General features: G+C 46.0%; 5 protein-coding genes across 6 annotated transcripts in view; 1 reads left to right on the top strand and 4 right to left on the bottom strand.

The window, feature by feature from the left end:
* LOC125949917 (serine/threonine-protein kinase GL21140) overlaps positions 1-17,404 on the bottom strand; it is a 28,367-nt gene extending 10,963 nt beyond the window's left edge. For both annotated transcript variants that reach the window (XR_007468684.1, XM_049677396.1), the window contains exon 1: positions 16,487-17,404. The gene's annotated coding sequence lies outside the window, so the exon portion shown is untranslated. The remainder of the gene's footprint in view (positions 1-16,486) is intronic.
* Positions 17,405-17,631: 227 nt separating this feature from the next.
* Positions 17,632-18,858, bottom strand: LOC125949947 (uncharacterized). Its single transcript, XM_049677457.1, has 3 exons — positions 18,688-18,858; positions 18,281-18,613; positions 17,632-18,123 (listed from the first exon to the last, which is right to left on the bottom strand). Exons 1-3 carry the CDS (start codon positions 18,715-18,717, stop codon positions 17,785-17,787), a joined length of 702 nt encoding a protein of 233 aa, XP_049533414.1. The 5' UTR covers positions 18,718-18,858; the 3' UTR covers positions 17,632-17,784.
* A 153-nt stretch (positions 18,859-19,011) lies between these two features.
* LOC125959384 (iron-sulfur protein NUBPL) lies at positions 19,012-19,930 on the top strand. The gene is made up of 3 exons (XM_049692205.1): positions 19,012-19,376; positions 19,440-19,870; positions 19,926-19,930. Exons 1-3 carry the CDS (start codon positions 19,012-19,014, stop codon positions 19,928-19,930), a joined length of 801 nt encoding a protein of 266 aa, XP_049548162.1.
* On the bottom strand, positions 19,928-21,505 carry LOC125949943 (deoxynucleotidyltransferase terminal-interacting protein 2). The gene is made up of 3 exons (XM_049677453.1): positions 21,272-21,505; positions 20,904-21,199; positions 19,928-20,357 (listed from the first exon to the last, which is right to left on the bottom strand). Exons 1-3 carry the CDS (start codon positions 21,465-21,467, stop codon positions 19,980-19,982), a joined length of 870 nt encoding a protein of 289 aa, XP_049533410.1. The 5' UTR covers positions 21,468-21,505; the 3' UTR covers positions 19,928-19,979.
* A 276-nt stretch (positions 21,506-21,781) lies between these two features.
* LOC125959385 (fibrinogen-like protein A) overlaps positions 21,782-22,087 on the bottom strand; it is a 1,028-nt gene continuing 722 nt past the window's right edge. The window contains exon 1 of the mRNA XM_049692206.1: positions 21,782-22,087. This exon is cut by the window's right edge and continues 722 nt beyond it. Coding sequence (XP_049548163.1) covers positions 21,782-22,087 — 306 coding nt within the window.

Below are 22,087 nucleotides of genomic sequence, written 5' to 3' on the forward strand. Positions count from 1 at the left end.
GGTGGCTTTCCCTTTCGAGCACAACAAGCGAAAGACAAGCGACCGAAAACTCAACTAGATGAAGGTGAGGAAACGTCCGCAACGACTCCCGGTACCGGAAAAACCGAAAGCCGATGCCGGCCGGTCGATGGGTGCGGGAGAAAGCGTGGCCAAAACCCATCAGCAACCATTTCCATTAGTTACCGGCCAAATGATCGGTAGCTCCACCAACCCCTCGCTCAGCTAGGAGGAGCTTTCCAGTGCGCTGCTCGTTCAACTGACACTAAGTAAGCCCGAAGTACCGGAGCATTGGGACTGGCTGGTCATGGACCCACACGGGCTGGCGGCTGGTTCGGTTGCCCATAAATTCACCGATTGGCTTCTCTGCGTTTTCTGCCTCTGCACGCTGCTGCAATGGGGATATTTATTTTTTATTTTGGAACATTCTATTATTTAATGCCATAGTAAAGCGCCGCCTCGCTGCCGTTTGGTGCCGGCGTGTGCGTTGGCGCATTTGTTGGACAGAAGAAACGGAACACGCTAGTCATACATTCCACATACGGTCTGTCTGTCTGCCTGTCTCCAGCGCGCACCTCCGAGGAGGGACTTTGCGTTAATTTACTGGATTAATCTTGTCCTACTCCTTCGTGGCTTGGGGGGCCTTCGTTTTCGCGGGTAGCCACGGAAGCGTAAAGCCCGCATAGGGATGGAATACCTCATAAACATTATTTCTTGGCCTTTTTTTTTACACGCTTTGCCTGTTTCAAACGGTCTTCGCGTGAACATAAAACACAACTTATGATGATGACTTATCCAATGCACAAGTATCTCCTTTTGTCGGTCTCTTTGGAAAGTGAACTCGTAACCAACTCTTTCCGGTATAATTCATCTAACGACGCCTAGCCCTAGACTTCAATAATCGATTCGAGTCAAATCGTATCGGAATCGTAAAACAACATTTGGTCCCCTCCCCCCTTTCCACTTGTCGTGTGGTTTCACCAGCATCAAATTAAGTAATAAATCCCCCCTTCTGTTCCGTAGCCATGTGTCACCGGGAGGAAGAAATGAAAGCAGAGACATTACGTCAGCGAAACAGAATTGGGTTATCACTCCGCGACAACGGTCTACCACAAGCAGGCTGGCCCGGCAGTAATGACTGATACCGAAGGAACATATGTCGTACCGGCACATTCTACAGTACTGGCCAACATTTTCTATACACTTGTTTGTTGTTCTTAGAGAGGAATTTCATTTTTTCTGATTGATAAACAGCTGATGTAGAAATGTCTAATACCTAGTGATATCTAAGAATGATGAACAACTAATATAGTACCACTACCAAGAAAGTTAAAATAAAGTTAGTTAAAATTCTATAAGTGATATAGTTAAAAGTCAATAAAACCGAATTATCATCCATTGGATTCGAATGTCCTCTCTAGACAGCGATTGATTACATTTTTTCTGTCTACTTTAAGCGAGATTTTTTGCTGTATTGATCATCAGTGCATTCCCAAATTGGGAATGCAGGCGTACAGAGCAATAAAAACAACTATTTGTTGCTAATGGTGGTTTTATCCAAGCAAGAATCTAACTTTTTTTTCAAATTTTAATACCTATTTTCAACCACTGGTTTGGAATAGACTTCATGCGATCCCCAATACACAAAATGTTCATTTATCCAGCGTATTTGTGTCGCGTGATTGCTCAACTCGCAACAAGGATAATATAAACGTACGGTTTGCCTGTCTTTATAGATGTTCAAATACAAGGATAATAACAGATCCTTCGTACAAGTATCCAGGTGGATAGAAGAGGCCACATTACCGTCGATTGAGAGTATTTCCATTAGAATGTTACGAACCATGGTGTTATCGACAAATGTACCGTTTTATAAATAATGTTTATCCAGAAGCTCCCAACCATACAGTCGATCAGTGCTTTGCTTTCGTCAATTTTGCCAGTACTGTAGTAGCATTGTGTGTTCATGAAAGAACCGCCGTCCATCGTCACACAACCATGAAAAGATTATGCTTTCGTAGTAACGCACTTCCTTATCGATAAGACGGCGCAGCGCGAGCAGGCGGAACACATCGAGCGCGATCAACACAAAGAAAAGCCAATTCAAAATCTCATCAAATGAAGCAATGCTGGAACCACTATAGCGTTCCGCGAAAGCCACCGTACGTACGCCTGTCTTCTAGGTGATCGATGCCCATTCATAAACCCTCACTGGGGATGAGAGGCCACCCCACACCCACAGTATCTCTATGCTCTACCGTTGTCGTGTGCCCACGCGATACCCTTAACCTTGCGAGAAGGTTGCATCGCGATAAGATGACAAAAGTCGGAACAGGGTAAACAGCGAGATGATGAAGGGAGGGAAGGGTATCATGATGATACTACCCGGTGTGCGCCTCTCAGCCTTTTTCTCTTCAGTATCCACAGACCCCTGTCTCTCTGCTCGCTGTGTTGTCGCGCTGTTCCATTTTTCATTATGATTTCTCGTTTTCGTGATTCTAATTTATCGGGGCCAACAACCCAGTAGAACACACGGCCAGTGGCGAGGGGGGGTCTTGTGTAAATGCGAAATAGATTAGATCTCCCTCTGTTTGTGTATTCCGAGTAGCAGTAGCAAAGGAGAACACAAAACCCCCCTGCGGGGATCGGCGGGGACCGAACCAAACCCGAATGGGTGGTAATGCCAAAATATTAATAAACGTTCCACCTGAGGGATTTACGGACTCACTCGGAAGCGGGGGCCTATGGGCATCAACGAATATCGTCTTGAACATCGTAAGACACCGCAAGAGGGGGGATGGTGCCGGATGAAATCATACTCGTTGGAAGCGCCGCTAGCGGTACTTTCGTTCCCTTTCCCTGGCCACGAGAATCCACTGCTGACGTTCTTGGTCGCACAGCAGTACACCCTCTACACTGTCATTGACCTGCCAGCCGGCGAGCAGCAAGAACTTACGGAAGCCACCCGAAGTAGCACCCGAAAGCGAACGGTGGTTTCAGTCAGACACGCTTCTTGCATTGCCAATAAATCCCCCAACCTGGTGGTGATGGTTCTTGGTTTACCGTTTCTCATTCTAAACGCGTTGTCGGCTAGGTGCATTGAAGAAGCAGGGCGGACGAGGACACCATAAGCCATAATCGTTGCAAGGGGTTTTTGGCAAACATCCAAGCGCTTCATCTCTTCCGCCGCTCGTCGGATCGATAAAGAAGACTGAAACCGGTGCGATGCGGCCGCTAATCCAACACGCAACGGACATCCTGTTCGGAATAACGGAAGCAAAAGAGGAACTGCTTAGGCTCAGACAACGTCCAACCATCGGGCAATGCCAAAAAGAAGCATAAGATGCGCGACCGAGCTGGCTGGCCAACACAAGAAACACAATCTGCCTAATGGCCATGCTTATTTGTTTGTCTTTAAAGCCGCAACGAGATAACGACCGCAACGATCCTAATGAAGCTGTAGTAGTAGTAGTCCGCGAACGAGACGAGTTGTTGCTGCTGCTGCTGCTGGTCATAACTTCGGAAGACAGCCAGACCGACCAGCCGGCCAGTGGCCGGCGGTGGAACATGATTAACGCAGACGCAGGCAACTCTTTGCGAGCGTTTTCAAGTCTTATCGTAGTCATTAAACAAAACAGAACCCCTCTATACACACACACCCCAAAAAAAAGGGAGGGGAACGGTAAAGATTGTGAAATCTTACCTTTACCAACAATAACATCATGTACAGCTTGCCAAAAAAAAAAGAAAATTCGTAGCAAGCAAGTCTGAGCCATTGCCAGCTGAAATGGTGACATTTTGATATCACTTTGTATCAGCTATTTTCGGGTTGCCTCCGTTCCGCACCGATCTCTTCGGAATGTCATCCACTTGCCGGGAAAGTTGATGATATTCGGCGATGAATCGCGTGTTTAAGACTTAGTAGCAGCGTACTGACTTATATCAGGGACTAGATTGAAGCATTAGCGCCTAGTCCGTTAACAGCCAATTAACATTGAGTCCACGCAGGCATAACACAATGGATGTGGTGATATCATCAACACCATCATCATCAGCTTCATGTGTGACTTTTTATGTGTTATGTATCGCGTTTCGACGACGTCTGTGGTGTCCATCCTCGGCTGGTCTAGGAGCAACGTGTAAAGGAGGAATTAGTTTTGATTTATAATTTTCTCATAAACGTCTCCTCAGTGCCAATCTGTAGCCTTACCATTTGCACCTCCTATCTCTCTATTTCTCTCGAGACCAGCTCATTCGTTTATTCGTCCCCAAGTGTTTAACTGTTGACTGGCAACAATACCACCATACCAACGCCACACACCACATCACAAGAAGGTGGTTGACGCCTTGCAGCAACATAAAGTTGCGTACGTCGACGTCGAACGGCGTGTACCGTTCGCTTGGTGTGTCCAGCGCGTGCTAATGACTCTTTTGCACTCTTTCCCTACTTTCGCTGGGGCCAACGGAGCGCAAAATCATTATTTTTTGCTGACGGTTAGGCCACAAACTCTGCCTGGTGTGGTCCTGTCCGATGAATTCGGTTGACCAAAAATCAATTCGCATTAGGCGAACGGAGGAAGGGGAACTAGGTCCCCTCCGCCGGTCGTCTCAAGAAAATGGGCCCATGCTCCGGGGGTGCTGAGAAGTAAAACAGTTTATAACGAGCACCACCACTTGAGGGCTGGAACTATGCCAAAGTTCACGGGGCCACGAGGCTGAGAGAAGAAGTTTTGGGGGTGATCGTTTAGGGTCAATGCTTAGCTGTCCGAAGAAAGGCATTTCAAGAGACGATATACCACACGCTAGTGGTCGCCGGTTTCCTGCTACTCCTTGATATTTTCGACGCGCCCCAAAAAGGTCGCCAACACTAAATATAGTTCTGGTTCTGGTTGACCGTAAATGTGAAACCGATAGGGCAGCGTTTCGCCTTGCTAAACAAACACCCAAGTTGGTTCAATGGACACAGATGGTTTATGAGTTACGTTCCGCTCAATAAGATATTATTAGTAACCCATAAAAAGGCGTAAATAGTCCATGCCAACAGCCATGTGAAGTTGCTAATATCTTAGCCAGGATTAAAGATTTTACGCCATTCCCGATAGCAGCAGAGCAGTAGCATAGTATTTCCCTCTTAGCTTGTACTTTGCTTTGCTTGTAACTATATAACAGCTTAACAATCCATACATACAGTATGAAAAAAAGCTTATCTTCCCCTGCAAGAAGTTTACGTTTTTCGTATATCAATAGATAAGATTTTTATTCTTCTTTATTTTGCAGTTTTACTTTTTGGAAAACAACCCACTAGAAAATAAGATATTACAAAAATAGTCGAGTAAGGTACGAAAACCAAGCCAAAAAAGTGTATCCACCCTTACAAGTTTGTCTTGTTTAATATTACACATCACCAACATCGCTTGCAATAAAAAAAATCTATCATATTCACATTAATTCTTGCACAATAGCAGATATTTCTGGTAGATTTGTTCTTTCCAATCAGTTAAAATTCCTTGCAATAATAAGCTGCTTATGTTGTTCCATGTTAATTAACACATTTACTCCCCAAAATCGACCAGATTTTTCGATTCGAATGTGATCGAGAGATGTGTATCCCATACCAAAATGTTCGTTTTTAAATATATTCAACATTACAGTGCCAAATGTTATGATTCCATTGATTCTGCAGCCTTTTAGAATGCGTATTTAAACCCTATTTTCAGCTTGTATGAAGTAACTTCACTTCAAAATTATAATGTAATAATTTTTTATCCAAATTTCAACGATGCACTTGACTTCCTGTATCTTAATTGCATCTTTTTACACCTTATCGATGACTGTATCGCCAAAATTAATGGAGTTATTTTTCCAAAAGTGAAAAGGTAATTTTTTTTTGACATAGATGTTTGGAGAAAACAACCAAAACGTAAACTTCTTGAAGGGGTGGATAAACTTATTTTTCATACTGCATATTAAGTTGTTATACAGTTAATACAGACATCCTCGACCAGCTAATTAGTTTAGGAATTTAAAAAAAACCCCTAAATTACTAAGAGCATTATCGAGCCAATACGACGGATTTGAGTCGTTTACGGTCTGTCTACATACTTTGCCGAATATCCCCCGATTTTCTGTCCAAAGTCGGTATGTTTGGTTGATACCAAAATGAATAGAAATCAGGCGACCGGCTGGGAGGACAAACATCTTGCGGCTCATAGTCTTTGCGGCGCGAATTCCTTTTCCCGCAACATTCTTGCAGCCATTACAATTGACATCGTCTGACATTGACAGCTTGTGCCGGCGGCAGGGCAGCGGCGACGGCGGCCGCGGCTGGAATGAGGGTTTTATTATTAGCACAAGATGCTCCACCTCGGCATCTTGACTTCCTGCGTCCATATGCTGCTCGCAAGAGGGTACATCATATTTGCCCTTCCAACTCATTCCATTCCACCTATTGGTCTCCGCTAGGCTGAGTCAGACCGTTTGGAATTCCGTAGTGTCGCGACATACGACACATCTCCGGGGAGCGAGGGAAGCTAAGTAAAAGTGAAAAGTAATAAGTCACCGGGTGGTATCACGACTAGCCGACTGACGTCATGCGGTTTGCGTCTTTTCATTTCACCACAAAAAAACTCCTATCCTCTGGGATAGTAGCGGAGAGTGATAGATGAACAACATTCGTATTCCATTTCGTCACGCTTTTAATGATTCAAACGGAAGAAAATATTTGGCTGGAAAGTAAGAGTGGCGCGGATTCGTCTTGCGATACTCTTCCCTGTAACGTAGTGGGATTAATGCGATGCTTCCGATCGCTTCCCCTTGGAGGGGGCTCGACTTATATCTCACGCCACCAGCTGTAACAGCGTAACGTCATGCGGCACTGGTTACGGATCAGACCTGATCCGGTGGTTGGGATAGACCGTACCAGTCAGTCAACCAGCTTTGGAGGATCGTCTTACACGACACGCGATCACTGACGGACTCGCGCACTTCGCACCAAATAAAGACAATAAACATGACTTCTCGATGTCGCCGGGACGATTGCACTTGCGACAGACCGTCAGAGATCGCCGGTTCCACGGAAAACCGGTTTAATTTGCATAATCCCACACCACCACCAACCGATTCCGATGGGTGGTTTCAGAATTGCCGGAAAGCTTAACTCAAGCGTACTCTTGCCCCTCACATACACACACACAGACCTGGTGTGCGTCCATCTTGTGGAGTAGCTTCATTGTGTGACACACGTTTAACTCCCGTAGATTATCGGACCTAATTGGGGATCGGACCTCCTAGGACTCCCCTGCAACTTTGTCTAGTTCACTCCAGTGGCCGGGTGGGTCGTTGCAGTTCCTGTCCATCTACTTCGACCTATTTCTGCTTCAGCACAAATGACGCAGAAAATTACGGCGAAGGGAAAAGTCTGCGCGTTATCCACCACCACATGGTGGCCATCGTCACCTTGCGCTATCGACGAAAGGTCTCTATCGCTTCACCCAAATGACCCGTCACCGCGACCCACTTTACATCCGTTGGGGTTCGCATCTAGGCCCTGCCCATCTACCATTATCAACTGACCGTGGTACTGCCATGGCTCGCTCGCTGGTGGTTCTAGTTCATCACTCTTCACTCCCTTCGCAAGCAGAGCTTGGCCTCACGGGGACGAGGCAGCTCACGAAAGCTAAGGACCACTGATTGCCCCAGAATGTAGGTCAATCACCATCGAAAGGTAACGACGACCGCCGCCACCACGAGAGAATGGTCAATCCTTTGTAGAGAAGGTGGTCTATAAGGGCCGCGGGGATTCTTTATCAAATCCCTCGCGATCGGGCGGGCGGAAGGCGTCTTGGGGGCCTAGAGGCACAACGTGTTTGCACGCAAACCCCACCGATAAACACCGTTGCCTCTAGCACGCGAATATGCCGTTGAACAGCAGGTCAAATGTTTAGTGAAAAGTGGACAGATTAAGAGATAATCTACAAATCTGTAGCCCAGGCGATCATTGGTAGAATGGTCGAAAGAAGTGATTGAAGAGCGAGCCACTGACGGTACAACAAGGATCTCGGATTTCTATCCAGTAGATTATTTGGTTATATATTGGGTCGTCGAAAAAGTCTTTTCGTATTTTGGCAATAGGTGTCTTTGAAGTCGTCTACCTCCATCGTTGTTTATCACATTATCTCATATAATACTGGGGCGTTTTGGGAGACATTTTAAGTATCATTTAGTCAACACAAAACTAAATTTGGAGAAGTTTGAAAAAAGTTATAGCTGTTCAAAAATGTATGAAAATAATGAAGTAATTCGCTACATTTTAAAGTTATAAAAAAGGGAAGAATGACACGCAAGCCACCAATCAAATTTTTGATGTTTACGGGGACGATGCTCTACCAGTTCGTATAGCACAAACCAATGGCTCACTCGCCTCCGTTCTGGAAATTTCGATATGAAAGATGCACCTCGCTCTAGTCGACCTATCGTTCCAAAAGTTGATGAAATTTGAGAAAAGATTGGCCACGAGACCGTCACATAAGCAGCCATGACATAGCCAAGGAACTAAACATTCATCATAAACCGGCTTTGGTCCATTTAAACATGACTGACTACAAAAAGAAAGTCGATGTATGGATGTCACATGAATTGTCGGCGAAAATGTTATTGGTTCGAATTAACATTTACGATTGTTTACCGAAACGAAATGAAATCGAACCATTAATGAAGCTAATAGTAACAGGAGTCGAAAAGTGGATCAAATACGACAATAATGTGCAAAAAAGGTAAAGCTAAATAAACGGCCCCGAAACCAGGATTGATGCCGTTAAAGGTTATGCTGTGTGTTGGGTGGGATTGGAAAGGAATCATCAATTATGAGCTTCTCTAGTCTGGCTAAACGATTGAATCTACTCTTTACTGTCAACAACTGATGAGATTGAGGCAAGCAATCGTCTTGCATCAGGACAACGCTAAACCTCACAAATATTTGATGATTCACCAAGAACATGGCGAACATGGTAGGGAAGTTTTAATGCATCCCCCTTATAGCCCTGACCTTGCACTATCGGAAAACCACTTGTTTTTTTTTTATGCAAAAATCCCTTGATAGAGTAATGTCTCAAGAGAAGCATATAAAAAATACGTTTCAAAGTTTTTCACCGATAACGGAATTTTTACACGAAAGGAATAATGTTTTCAGCCGAAAAATGGCACAAAATAGTTAACCAACATGGAAAATATTTGGTTGAATAAAGTTATTTAGAAATAATGAAAAAAATCATTTGAAGTTTCATCAGAAATACGAAGACTTTTTCGACCACCCAATATGTATGGATATCACCTCGTATCTGCTCGAAGCTGCTTGACGATGTTTGAGTGAATGTCACATATTGGTGCAGAAAATATTATTTGCAAAACTTTTCAACATGGTATTATATTTACGCCATAATGAGCGAAATGTCATTTCTCTCTGGAACTCCAAATAGTCTCATAGTACCAACACCAAGAACGAAGCAAAATCTGCTCCAGATAATTTCGTACTGTGGACCTAAGGCACATAAGGCTTTATATCTGAATGTCTGACCGCGTTATATTGTAACAGGAACGATTCCTCAGGCAACAGAGAATTAGCGAGAAGATGATGCACATCTTTCAGAAAACTCCTTCTATTCAAGACACTCCAGGCACTCTAGAAACTGTGCTCAACAACCAAATCGTGACATCTGATGCGCCCGCATCCAACCAACAGAATAATAGCCAAATTAGGTTAAGAGCCACTGAATACATCCATTTCGCAGCAGTAAAACTCAGCAAAAAGGATGCACCACGCCTACAGAACACCACCTGTTCCGGAATATTCATGAGGAAACACACGGCACCAAAGACCGAAGGAAGGATGGATGGATGGATGGATATCGTAAAACTATCTGGTGTGGCTGCTTCCCGGTTTCGCGTTCCGGTACATAGCGGCATAGCGGGAACACCTTGTCCATGTGCTGCTGCTGTATTAGTAGCAGTTTCGCATTCCCTATGGACAACGCGGACAGTGCAGCGCAGCTTAGCTTTTCCAGGCTAATTGTTTCCGCTTCGCGCGAAAGAATCATCTTTGACGGTGACCGACCGACCGGCCGAACCTGAAATGATCGTTGTGCCAGTGGTGATGTGGTGGTTAGACAGGCAAGCATAAATCATAAGGTACGTTGACACCGTCTTCTGCCAGTGCCACCGACAGAATGCTAGAATGCGCCTACGATATGGGCGTCAGTCACGAACGGAACGGAATACTGGAGCTGGATGTTAACCAGTGCTCTTTCGGTAGCGCACAATTGGGATCAACTGGTCGACCGATGGGTGGTGTCGCGACCCACCCATGATTCACCCCCGTGGCCAGTGGATATTTTCGAGAAAGAGGCCAACTACTCGTAATTACAAATCACGGCGTGGTCAAATGGTTGAGGCGGTTGTTCCCAACAACCACCAAAAAGGTCGAAGAATCTCAGAAAGAACGCGTGAGCGCGAAACCCTCGCCGCGAACGTCATTAGCATTCGTGGTATTCCGATAAACAAAATACCGCAAACCACGAAACCACCCGCGTTTTACGCAAACTGTTGGGCCCACTGATGGGACATCTCTCGAAAACCGAAACGGGGTTGACATGTTTCATCAATCATCATAGAGCACAGAGCAAGCTTACGCGAGGAGCTCACGTCGCTAGCGGTGGCGGAACACACTGTGGCCGCTGGTTAAATCCATTACTACCGCCGACTTTCTCTATTTTTGGTGCGCGATTTAGGTTTCGAGCGCCTCTCCGTGAGTGTGCCCGGAGAGGGTGAAAAGAAGAATGATGAGCCACCGGTGGAAATACATGCAAAACATCACCCGGCATTTTGCGAGGCTACACCGGGGAGACCGCTGCCGTCGACGTCGTTGTCGCTGTCGTTGTCGTTGTTGTCATCAACCAAATGGAGAAAGTGTTGAATGCTATAAAACATGTGAACCGATGAGGAGGGCCTTTGGTTGGTTTGACGATCAGTTTCGACGGTCGATTTGGGTTTGGGGTCCAGGTGGAAGGATGGAGAATTTATTTATCCATTACCTTCTTGTGACATTGAGTTAAGCGGTAACTCATGTTGGGAGAGATGTTACATCTGCAACTTGTAGAGCCAGGTGGGGTTTTTTTACATGTTTTATTACTGGTTTAGATGATGGTTTCTAAGAAAGAAGCACATAAAAAATGTATTCTTAAAAATTGAAATGAAACGCATTTTCTGAAATAAAGTGTAAAAGATATACCATCATTCAGAAATCCAAAAATGCCTAATAAGAAAAGGCAGGATAGTATCCAAAAACATACCAAAAATTTTAGAAGCAAATTTTCGTAAAATGTTTGCTAAAAAAATTGTGAGAATGACAAAATAATTTAAAACATATGAGAAGGTTTTAAAGAAAAATATTAAAAATAAAATCATTTTTGTTGAACTTGCTGTATAAAGTTTATCGTGGGAAGAAAAACTATTCGTTTTACGTTAGATAATGTGTTCTTCCAAATGATGCTTGAAGAGCTTTTCAAAATTTATATCATTCTTTTTTCGGCAAAAAGTGGAAGGTAATAAAAGGGCGATTTCGGCAAATTTGTTTGAAAACCAAGATTTTAATAATTATTTATAAGATGAAACGAAAAATTCAATAGAACCATTTGTACTCTAGCATGCATTCAAAAAATGATCCTTATTGTAACAAATATGGCCTACTATTCATCCAGTTTTGACGCTTACCGACTTAGAATACGTTAGATTTTGGGAAAATAATGTTAAGGAGATTAAAGGAATACACCGAGTAATGTGCCAATACTCTTCACAAATTTCATCTTTAATTGAAGCATGAAGAAACAATTTCCCCAAAAAAATGTTTACAAAAACATGACCATAACGATGTGATACCATACACAGTAGTACTAGCTCTTTAGGAAGATACTATAGTAGCATTCAATGCTACAAACACATTACCAATTCAACTCCATATGGAATCAAAAGGGTGCAAAAACGATATTGAATCCTTTGTGACTATCAAGTGGAAATCAAATTTGGCGCCCACACAAGTAGCAACAGGGTCTCTATCCGAGTGAAACAGTAGTGTTATCATTAACGCAAAACCTGTCCACTTGCCCATACCAGACCCATTGCCTTCAATTTCAATATATATTCTCGATTAGAAATTCGTACCTTTATATCTACGGCGCAAGGTGGTCCCAGGCAGTGTGGGACCCACCCCTGGTGTGCACCGACGAAGTGGATTTTAATGAATCTATCGATTGCGCCCAGGATGTCACAGAGCAACAACAGCAGCAGCAGCGGTGCATGGATAAGGAAGTTTGGGTTTTTTTCTGTTCCCTTTTTATGAGGTGTGGTCGGTCTGGTGTGCTGGTGATAACAATTCGCACACGGTCCTATTTTCGCCAACTGATAAGCCCCAGCGCTCCAGCAAACGTTTGCTAACGTGTGACACGTAAATACCGCGGAATATCGCGGTTACCGGTTGGTAACAAGCTCCGAGACCGGCTGCAATCGACTGGAACGGATTGGCTTCATGTTTCGCCCTTGCCACGTGCAGGAAACGTTCACCGTAAAATAGGCAAAGAGCGATGCAATGTGCGCTTAGGTTTCAACCTGCTGCGGAGGAAATTTGTCGAATTCCCCACCCTAATGATCGTTCACGATCTCCATTTTACGACTCCAATTTATGAACCAACCGGCAGACACTGCGCTGTCAAAATGCATTTTCATTTGTGCACAAAACGCGAGGGAATGACTCTCTATGCCGTCATCATAATGCACATGCCGGCCAATTAGGATGCAACAGTGAAGGTGTGGTTGGTGGGCAGAGTGTAAGCCCTGTTGTGGTGAAGAACATCGGAAAACAGGTGCCTTTCCCACGCCAATCTGCGAGGGGGGGAGGAAGTAGGTTTCGATGAGCGAAGCGTACGCAGAAGATATTTCAATTTCGGAGCCCTCTCCCATGAACATGTGCGTGTTTTTGCTGGCCGGAATGGTCGACAGCTCGTGCCAGGTGAAAGGAGTGTTGTGTGCTGGCGGCGCGGTTTCCTCCACTGGATGCTTAAACGCCTTTTTCTGACACCATCCGGCCGGATTTTCTGCGGTTGTGTGTGCGCCCCCTGTGTTAAGGTTTTATGATTTTTTTTGGAATAATGAAAAAGCTGTTGCACACCCAGGCGGAAAAAAGGAGAAATACTCTCGCGAGCGCGAGGTATTGATCCATGCACCCACGCGTAATTGGAGGCGTATTTGGAGATTGGGAAATGTGGCGGATACTGATTGGAGAAAGTACGAGAAACATGACTAAAAGGAAGGAACTGTTATTTCCATTTTCCATTGCTTTACACTACTTATCAAAAGAAGGTCTCTCAAACCCTAATCCGCTAGCTAGTATGAGGCATATCTCTTATCCACATAATCCCACTAGGAAGTCACTGGACTGGAAGCGCCCATTATGATACGCTCAGTACACAAACACACACAGTAGCAAACGGACACCCTCCAACGGTCACGGTACCTCCAAACACTCCGAGACGACACGCGCCATACCGGGGGACGCACCCAAAAACGCCCCCGGGAACATGGATTGGAATCCTATAAATATGCTTCGTCAGCGACACACACGCACACACACCACAAAGCACCTGGAGCAGAGGAATCGTGTGCAGGAACTGCAGACCGAAGGGCTCTCGAAAATCAACAAAAGTACCAGAAGGTACGGCCCCGGGGTCTTTGCCAAGCGGCCCCCGGTAGTAGCCATGTGGTGGTCCAGTTTCTTCTATTTGGGTCAACGCATCATTGGCATGATCTGGCCGCCGATTCTCGCGGTTTTTTTGGGAAGCAAAAATAGCGTTCAGTGACGGGGATCATCGGCTCGAGAACTCCGAGAACTATAGCTCGAAGAGAGTGGGGACACTCCCCCTGGGTATGAAAGGGCAGACCAGAAGATGCTGACAGCGACAGCGCAGGGAGTATCGGGTGAAATAGTATCATACCTCGCCACGACGTTGAGCATAACTCGATGACAAGACAATAAAGTGACGAGAAGTAAAGAACAGAACAAAAAAACAAAGGACGGCAAAGCAAAAACAACATTCATTAGTCACGCTCCAGAGAGTTGCCGATCTATCGGGCTAGCGGGTGGAATAACGGCCACAAGTTCTGTGTGTCTTGTTAGACAAACGTTCTGGAAGATCGCGTCGCGATCGTGTTTGAAAAAAAAAATAATGGAAGAAGCAGGGGAGATATACTAGTGCTTGGTTCGTTGCGCATGAATGTATCAATTCTTGCTAGGCCGGAACCGGAGTGTTGCGTCACGAGCAAAGCTTCAAATTTCGAATCACAATCATCTTTTGTCAACTAGAATTGAGAGAATTGATATTTAAAAATTTCCAAACAATACAGAAAACTATTGAAGAGGGGACACGATGGAACGAATCACAGACGTGGTATTAGTGAGTGTTTGTACAGTGTGACTAATCTCACGCCCTATTGCTTCTTCCACATAAATTCACTCGCTGTCACCGGGACCGGAATGTGGAATCATAAATATTTATCGCGCTTCGCGCTTGCTTGTCTCGCGAGTTCTTACGCGAGAAGAAATTCTTCTAGTGGCTTGTAACTGTCCCCGGAGTGCTTTTCAACAATCGACCGCTAGCAGTGCTGTGGTGGGCAATAAGTGTAATTGCTACACTGACTGGAAGAGGTTTAGGTTTAGGAATGCCTATGATCGCTTACACACAACACAGCGGTTAGCGATCAAAGTAAACATGTTCATAAACGGGTTTCCAGGAGATTGAATTTTCACTGGAAACTGCTCTTCAGATGACGCACACCTTGAGCGAGAGATGATGCCCACTAATCGACATTCCAGACGGGAACCAGGCGGAGACACACGCATCCGGTGGTAGCGGGCATTCGGAAATGCATAACTCAAATGCACCCCTACACCAAAGTGGCCATTAGAAGGAAGCTCACGTTCCTTCGCTTATGGACTCTGTGCATCTCTTTCTCTCGCTCGTCTTTAATCTCCTTTGCTCTTGTTCTTGAACGCCTCCTTATGTTTGAACGCCGTTCGGAGCAAAAGAACAACATCCTCCCCACAGCCCATGCCGGGACGCTAAAAGACGAAACGAATCGAAGCGACAACTTCGGAAACCGGGGCTTGGGAGGAGGTGGGTGGGTTATACGCAATGTGCGCGCGTACGAACAACATTTTTAGAATCTCCTTGACATCCACAAAGTCAACGACAGCGTCTTCCCCGTCGCGAGTCGAGAACCGGCCGGTCGCTGCCGGCCGGCACGCCAATGCCAAACCGATGTGGTGGGGGCGGGGGGTTATGCTCAATACACCCCCCTTTACCGTCCACCGAACGGGTGTCGTGATGGTATTTGGCCTTTTTCGGGTGGCAGTGACACGAAATGGTTCGTAGCCGTGCCTTTCCCCTTCAACACCACAGGCCTACTGGTCTTGGAGGGAAAATAGACCCTTTTTGGAGGCATTTTTGTTTGTTGCTTCAAATCGACTCCCGACAGCACCGGACGCTGCCATTCGCGTCGTGCACCATGCAAACGACGGGATGGGAAAGGTTCACTTTTCGGCGCAAGCCAGTACTGGGCCACAACGCAGACTTTCCTTTTTGCCGTTTCTCTTGGTGCGGCGATTATGTGCGCTCGGTCGCGGGCTTTCCAATATGGGTGTTTTGTCCAGTTGGCATTCGGGCGTGCGCGTGCGGTGGTGAAACTTTTGGCCAACCTGCCGCCGTGCCCCAAAAAAACCTCGGTCGTCCACCAGAGACAAACATCGCAAACCGAGAGTATGTTACGCTTGCGGACCCCACTCGTATGTTGAACGTTTAAACAACATTTTGTCATCCGCCAACGGTTGCTGTGCTCGGTATCTCGCCTTGTGCATTAGCATCGGTTTATGGTTCGTTCGTCGAAGTTGGCCACGACGAGAGACATCGGTCATTCGGGCGACGGTTTGTGATTTCTTAAAACGAACTAAATGATACTTCAAAGGTTGATAAAATCATCGAACACACGCCACAAGGAGCAGCCCTTCTTGGCAAATCGTCTTCAGACTATCCTCTTCTTTGGGGCGAAAGTACACCCTCACCTCTGCCAACCATTCGGCGGCAGACTTCGTCCTTTTGCATGGCTTCCTTCGACACACAACTAACCCATACACACACAAACAGAGCGCACCAGCCTTCCCCTAAAGGCACGCGCCGCCAACTTCCTTATTCCGGAGCAAGTTAATGGGTTTTCCAGCCATTCTGTTCCCCCTTGGATGCAGGGGGCCGCGTTTGCCGGGACGCTCGAACGCACACATTCGTACATCGGTTCCAAAAATGGGGACGAGGCACATTATGGTTTTTCTCTTTTCATCCTGAGCCGCCCTGCCTCGCCTATGGCGCTGGCGCTGGAAATGTAAGGATCTACTCACCGTGCACAGTACAGTTGGATGGAAAATGGAAACGCCGAGAGGTGGGGGGATGCTCGTTGACCGGACCACCGGTTAGCGAATCTGCATTCAGGTAGCGGAGCACTCTGCTTCGGTGGTGGCCAACAGCGCTCGCGACGAACGCACAATGAAGGGTTTTCCTCTTTAGCAGAAACAATAAAACACACGGAATGTGCACGGGATCTTCCAAACAATTATTCACACACTTCCGCACCAGTATGTGTGTGTGTGTGAGTGTACGACGGGGGGATTCCCGGTAACAAAAGAGACTAGGAAACGGATGGGCGGAACAAGATGATGCACACACCTTCGGCTTATGCCAACATTTCATTCATTTTCCGGTAAAACTACTCCGAGTGGGGAACACTACAAAAACGCACAATCACACAAACGCACACATACGGCAGCCCACATACACACGACGAACCGGACAAAAACGGCACTTTATCGCCTCCTCCGGGAAATGATGATTGCTGGTGGAGACGGGAGGGGCGGTCGGACAGATGCGGAAGGGTGGTTACGGTGGGCCACGGATGGGATCACAATCCACACGACTTCCGCCGTTCCATGTAGCAGCTTTTGGATGACGAAAATGCACACGATACACCACACAAAAAGGCCACAAACGCAGGCAACAGTCGAGACGAGATGTTCCCACTTTCACGCGACGAGATCGACACGCACGTCCCTCTCGGCCAGAGGATTAAAAAAGTGTGAAAACTTTTATCGTTTCACACTGAATGCGCCTCTTGCGGACACCTTTTCGCGGTTTGCCAAGGACCGAATCGAATGGGGCCGTTCAGACGTACGGAACTAGCGACTATTCCGCAGACAGTCACAAAAAGAACATAAATTATCACTGCTACTCCTCAAAATTTTAGAAAATTAAGCAAACGCAGCCGAAACCTATATTGCGCCAGTGTGCTGCTATTCTGACGGCCACCACTGTAGATCGATTTGCTGCTTGGGCCATTTTCCGCCCAGGTAACCAGGCGTCATACAAACGGTTGTATGGAACCGGAGATTTTTGAAAATCGTTTATTTTACTGAAAAAACCAAACCAACGAATTCGAAACAGACCCAAAAGAATATACACGGATCAACTTGCAAAACCACGCCGTTGCTGGATAATTGTTTATTAATTTGATTGAGTCGAGCCTCGAGAGATATGCGAAGAATGTGAACCACCTGATTTCACATTTAGACTTCGCATACCCGCTACAAACTATGTTAAATGTTAATTTATCTTCTTAGCTTACACCGCCGCCTGATGGCCCTAATCACTGCTCTGTTAAGGTACCATCCTGAAAGCTTTCCAACAGGAATGTTAGTTTGCGATGGAATAGACGCATTTCCGCCGGAGAACGATCCCCGGCCTGTTGCAGCATCACCGATACGTACGATGCCATAGCTTCTGGCCACGTTCGACGGATATGCGTCCCGTCTGCAATTACCTTCAGCAAACCTTCAATAACGATTGCTGAACTTTCCGGTACTGGACTTTGATGAACAGGTGATGGAATCCAGTGGTTATCATTTTGTTGAATGATTGTAGGGTTATCGGGAGGTATAAATGTGCTCATTGTCGTTTGTTCCTCTTCTGTTATGGGTGATGGTACCTGAAAGTAAATTTTCTCTATTAACATTGCATTTCTCAACTTATACAATCCCTCCCAAAACACTTATGGAGCGAATATCAATTGGAGGTGTTCACTGTCAAAGAAATACTCGGGGCATTGACGCCAGGATGGAACATACCATTCGAGCTAAACTTACCTCTCTCTTTGTAACGATCTCATTATCCTCGGAGTGCGCGCAAGCATCCGTGGGCCCAGAGTTTGCCAAAAAGCTAAGTCGCTGATAGGCAAACCACATTTTTTTATGTTGAGCACCATCTCTTTCAATGGTTCGCCGATACTTATGGAATTGGGTTTTCAACACGTCTATCTTAAAGCGAACTAATTTTGCTGGCAGCTGCAGCTTATTTCCAATCCGCTGTAAAACGGCCCCTTTTTTCTTGCGTTTTTTGAAGTCCTCGTGTCCTTGATGCCACAGCAGCGGGTTCGCTTTTAATTCGTCAATGAGTCGAAAAATTAATTCTCGCGACCACTGAAACACATGAAAAACATCATATAAATCCAGAAGGTAGAACCAAAAACCTCACACGGCGGTACGGCTCTTACACTGAATCTTTCGTTGTAATGAGTATCCATCGTTCATTGTAACTAATACTAACTACTTAATTTCTCTCTCCACACCACAATAGTATACCATTTTATGATAAAGCGCGATAATTACAACTTACAGCGAAAGAAATTAACAACTTACTACGAAAGAAAATTAGGCACCTAAAATTCCGCCGGTGTTTGTTTTGATTCTTTTATAAGGCCGCGCCCCACTATGCGTTCTAGCAACCTTGGCACGTTGTGTGACCAAAAGTAAACAAACAGTTGTTAAAAAAAACCGGTCGATTTTCGATCGTTACGAAAGAACAGAAAATATCGAAGATGATAGTACAAAAGATTCACAAATTGTGGCCCGTGGGACAGAGCACCAGATTGTTGGTGAACCGGCAGTTTTCCTCCAAACCGGACGCTCGGCAAGCAGAGCTCATGGCACGCAGCCTTCCGAAACGGACGCCACTGCCGGGTGTTGCACACATCGTGGTCGTATCATCGGGGAAGGGTGGTGTCGGCAAAACGACCACCGCCGTAAATCTGGCCGTTACACTGGCCAAACAAGGCAAGCACGTGGGGTTACTCGATGGAGACATCTTTGGACCTTCCGTGCCGAGAATGATGAACATCGCGGAAGCCCCGCTGGTCGATGAACGGAACATGATGATACCCTTGGTCAACTACGGCGTAAAATGGTAGCACTTGGCCACGTGTTGCGAGTCCAAATTACTAAGCTTTGGGTGATTTTATCCTTTTAGCTTATCGATGGGATTGCTGGTAGAATCGGGACCGGTTGTGTGGCGAGGACCTCTCGTCATGTCCGCTATTCAACGGCTGCTTAAGGGTGCCGTGTGGGGACCGTTAGATGTGCTGGTCGTCGATACACCACCCGGAACGGGTGACGTTCACCTATCCCTCAGCCAGAATGTCCCTATCGATGGGGTGGTGCTGGTAAGTTCACCGCAAGCTGCTGCCCTGGACATCACCAAGAAGGGTGCTGAAATGTATCGCACGCTTCGAGTGCCTTTGATCGGCTTGGTAGAGAACATGAGCCATGTGGTGTGCGATAAATGTGATAATAGGATCGAGTTTGCAGACAACCTCATCGAGAAGTACACGCAGGAACTTGCCGTGGACGTACTGGCCAGAGTTCCCATCGAAAAAGAAGTGATGCAGTGTAGCGATAGGGGTACACCGGTCTGTCTCAAGTATCCAGATTCTCATTTGGCGCACGCATATGACAGTGTAGCCACGAAAGTGATACGGTTTTTGGAAAATAAATCCACCGAGCGGACCGTTTATTTCTTTTTCTTTAGCTTCTTCATTTTCATCACCGCCTTATGGTACGCCTTCTTCTTACGCAGCTCCAGCGCTTCGGCGTATTTGCGTTTGTTGAACTTCTGGAACTCGGCATCGGCAAGCAACTCGTCGACGAGCGATTGTGACTTTTGCTTCTTTACGCCTCGCTCGTTGTAGTGCTCGAGCGGTGATTCCAATACCGTGCCAATCTGGAAATACTTCGGCAGCTTTCGCTTTTTCTCCGCACGTTGATAGTATTTTTTCGGATCCAGCACCGTGCGCATCTGGATCAGTTCCATTTGATTTTTCAGCTCCGGAGTCATTTCGGGTGCCGGCAAATTGAACCAGTTTTTACCCTTCGTTTTCTGGCGTTCCAGCTAGAGAAAAATAAACCGGAATACATATTTCGATTAATTGCTTTATAGGGAATGAATGTCGTTGGTTCGAAAGCCAACACCAAACATCAGATTACTAAAGAAGGCATCGTTTGGTTCAAGGATCTCTTGCCAATCCTTCGAGTCCCATGCTCACCGCACCCTTTCACGAAACGTTGAATGTTGAACCGTAACTAAGGGAACGCAGCGTTACAGTAGCTTCTCACCAGTGTCCACTAGTTACGGTTCATAGGGAACATCAATCGAGCATTCCGATTGCCAACGCGATAAAACGAAACAAACGAAATGCTCAATCGAAGCAACCAAATTCTGTCCCGTTGGCCTTACGGCGGAATGCAAAGCTTCAGATTCGAAAAGGGGTTCGAACTCATCCCGCCAAGATTACAACGAGAGGGTACCTGCGTGGTAAGCAAAAAGGGAGCACTCGATCGTTCGGCGGAGTATCCGCTGAACCGTATCAGCTGTCGAATATATCATCATTACAGGTAGCGTGTTTTTCCGTGATCGGTTCATAACCCGTGCACTTACCCGATTGAGATGCTGCAGCGTTTCATTGCTCATCGTAAATCGTGCCAAATTCTCCCGCTTTTCTATCGCCGGTGTTAGAATGGAACTCCGCAGTTCCTTTGCCACATCCGTTTTGTTGAGCTCATTTGCTGCCGTCAGTCGACGATTTTTCGAGCCCGTTCTTGACGTACTTGGCCGAGCATCCTCCACAAAGCTTGACGGCACGAGCGATCGCCTGCCGCTATTCCGAGGGACTGCCACCGGTTCATCGTTGTCGTTCAATGCCTCGGCAATGCTCTGCCCGGGGGGTGGTAGCCCTAAAGTAGCAAACAGCACGTATTCCAAAGAGTTGCAGGATCAATCGAGAAGAAGCCTCGTTTCCCCCTTACCTCCAAAATCATCGTCATCACTTTCTTCCTCTTCAGGTTTTGCTGTGCTGGCTGTCGAAGCGCTAGTGGCAACGTTTTGATTTCTGGTCGTGCTCTCGAACGTAATCGACTTCCGTCCGGGTAGTTTTATAGTTGGGGTACGTTTTGAGGTACTAACACTCGCTCCACCGACCGTATCAACTACGAAAAAATCCATTTTAGCGGCAGAAATTTTCTAAACGGCGCACATGTTTTGCCCGGCGACAGGTAAATACGCCCTTGAACACATGCGCTGTGCAAGGGTTTTACAAGGACTTAAAAGCATCAGGGTAGATTGTTATAGGACCTAAAATCCATCAAAACTGGTCACCCTACGCGCCCGTGATCCTTTGAAAAGTGACCGTTACTTGGCTAGTGGCCAGCTCATGTGTGAGGAGGAGTATTTTGATTTTTACAACAATTTTTTCCTTCAATGAAAAGCCTTTTCTGAACAATTATTAATGCATCTTTATTCAATTTCATTTCCATTATTCATTGTTCGCGAATCATCATCCTGGAGAAGCTCAAACCATCGTCTGTGTTTTTGAAATGAAACCAGAACATTGATTTGTGACTGGAAACATTTTGGTACAATCCGTTCAAATTCGAATAGGAACCAGAAGTAGTATGCCACCAGGCACCCTCGTAATAAACAGCTCCACTGTACGGGTCATTAATATCCCGATCTTTTGTTGAGAACTCCGCGCCCTTGTTGTACAACGTCATTGAGTCACCTGCAGTTCCACTATGCCGTCCCAGCCTCTTGAGTCTGTATTGTTCACTCTGGCTACCTATTTC

Source organism: Anopheles darlingi, chromosome 2 (genome assembly GCF_943734745.1).
Source record: "Anopheles darlingi chromosome 2, idAnoDarlMG_H_01, whole genome shotgun sequence".
Lineage (NCBI taxonomy): Eukaryota > Metazoa > Arthropoda > Insecta > Diptera > Culicidae > Anopheles > Anopheles darlingi.

Coding starts and splice junctions, on each gene's coding strand:
- LOC125949947 (XM_049677457.1), bottom strand. CDS start 18,717: ATGGATACTCATTACAACGAAAGATTCAGT. Junction 18,614..18,687: donor ATTACAACGAAAGATTCAGT/GTAAGAGCCGTA, acceptor CATGTGTTTCAG/TGGTCGCGAGAATTAATTTT. Junction 18,124..18,280: donor AGATCGTTACAAAGAGAGAG/GTAAGTTTAGCT, acceptor ATTTACTTTCAG/GTACCATCACCCATAACAGA.
- LOC125959384 (XM_049692205.1), top strand. CDS start 19,012: ATGATAGTACAAAAGATTCACAAATTGTGGCCCGTGGGACAGAGCACC. Junction 19,377..19,439: donor GTCAACTACGGCGTAAAATG/GTAGCACTTGGC, acceptor TTATCCTTTTAG/CTTATCGATGGGATTGCTGG.
- LOC125949943 (XM_049677453.1), bottom strand. CDS start 21,467: ATGGATTTTTTCGTAGTTGATACGGTCGGTGGAGCGAGTGTTAGTACC. Junction 21,200..21,271: donor TGATGACGATGATTTTGGAG/GTAAGGGGGAAA, acceptor TTGCTACTTTAG/GGCTACCACCCCCCGGGCAG. Junction 20,358..20,903: donor CGCTGCAGCATCTCAATCGG/GTAAGTGCACGG, acceptor ATTTTTCTCTAG/CTGGAACGCCAGAAAACGAA.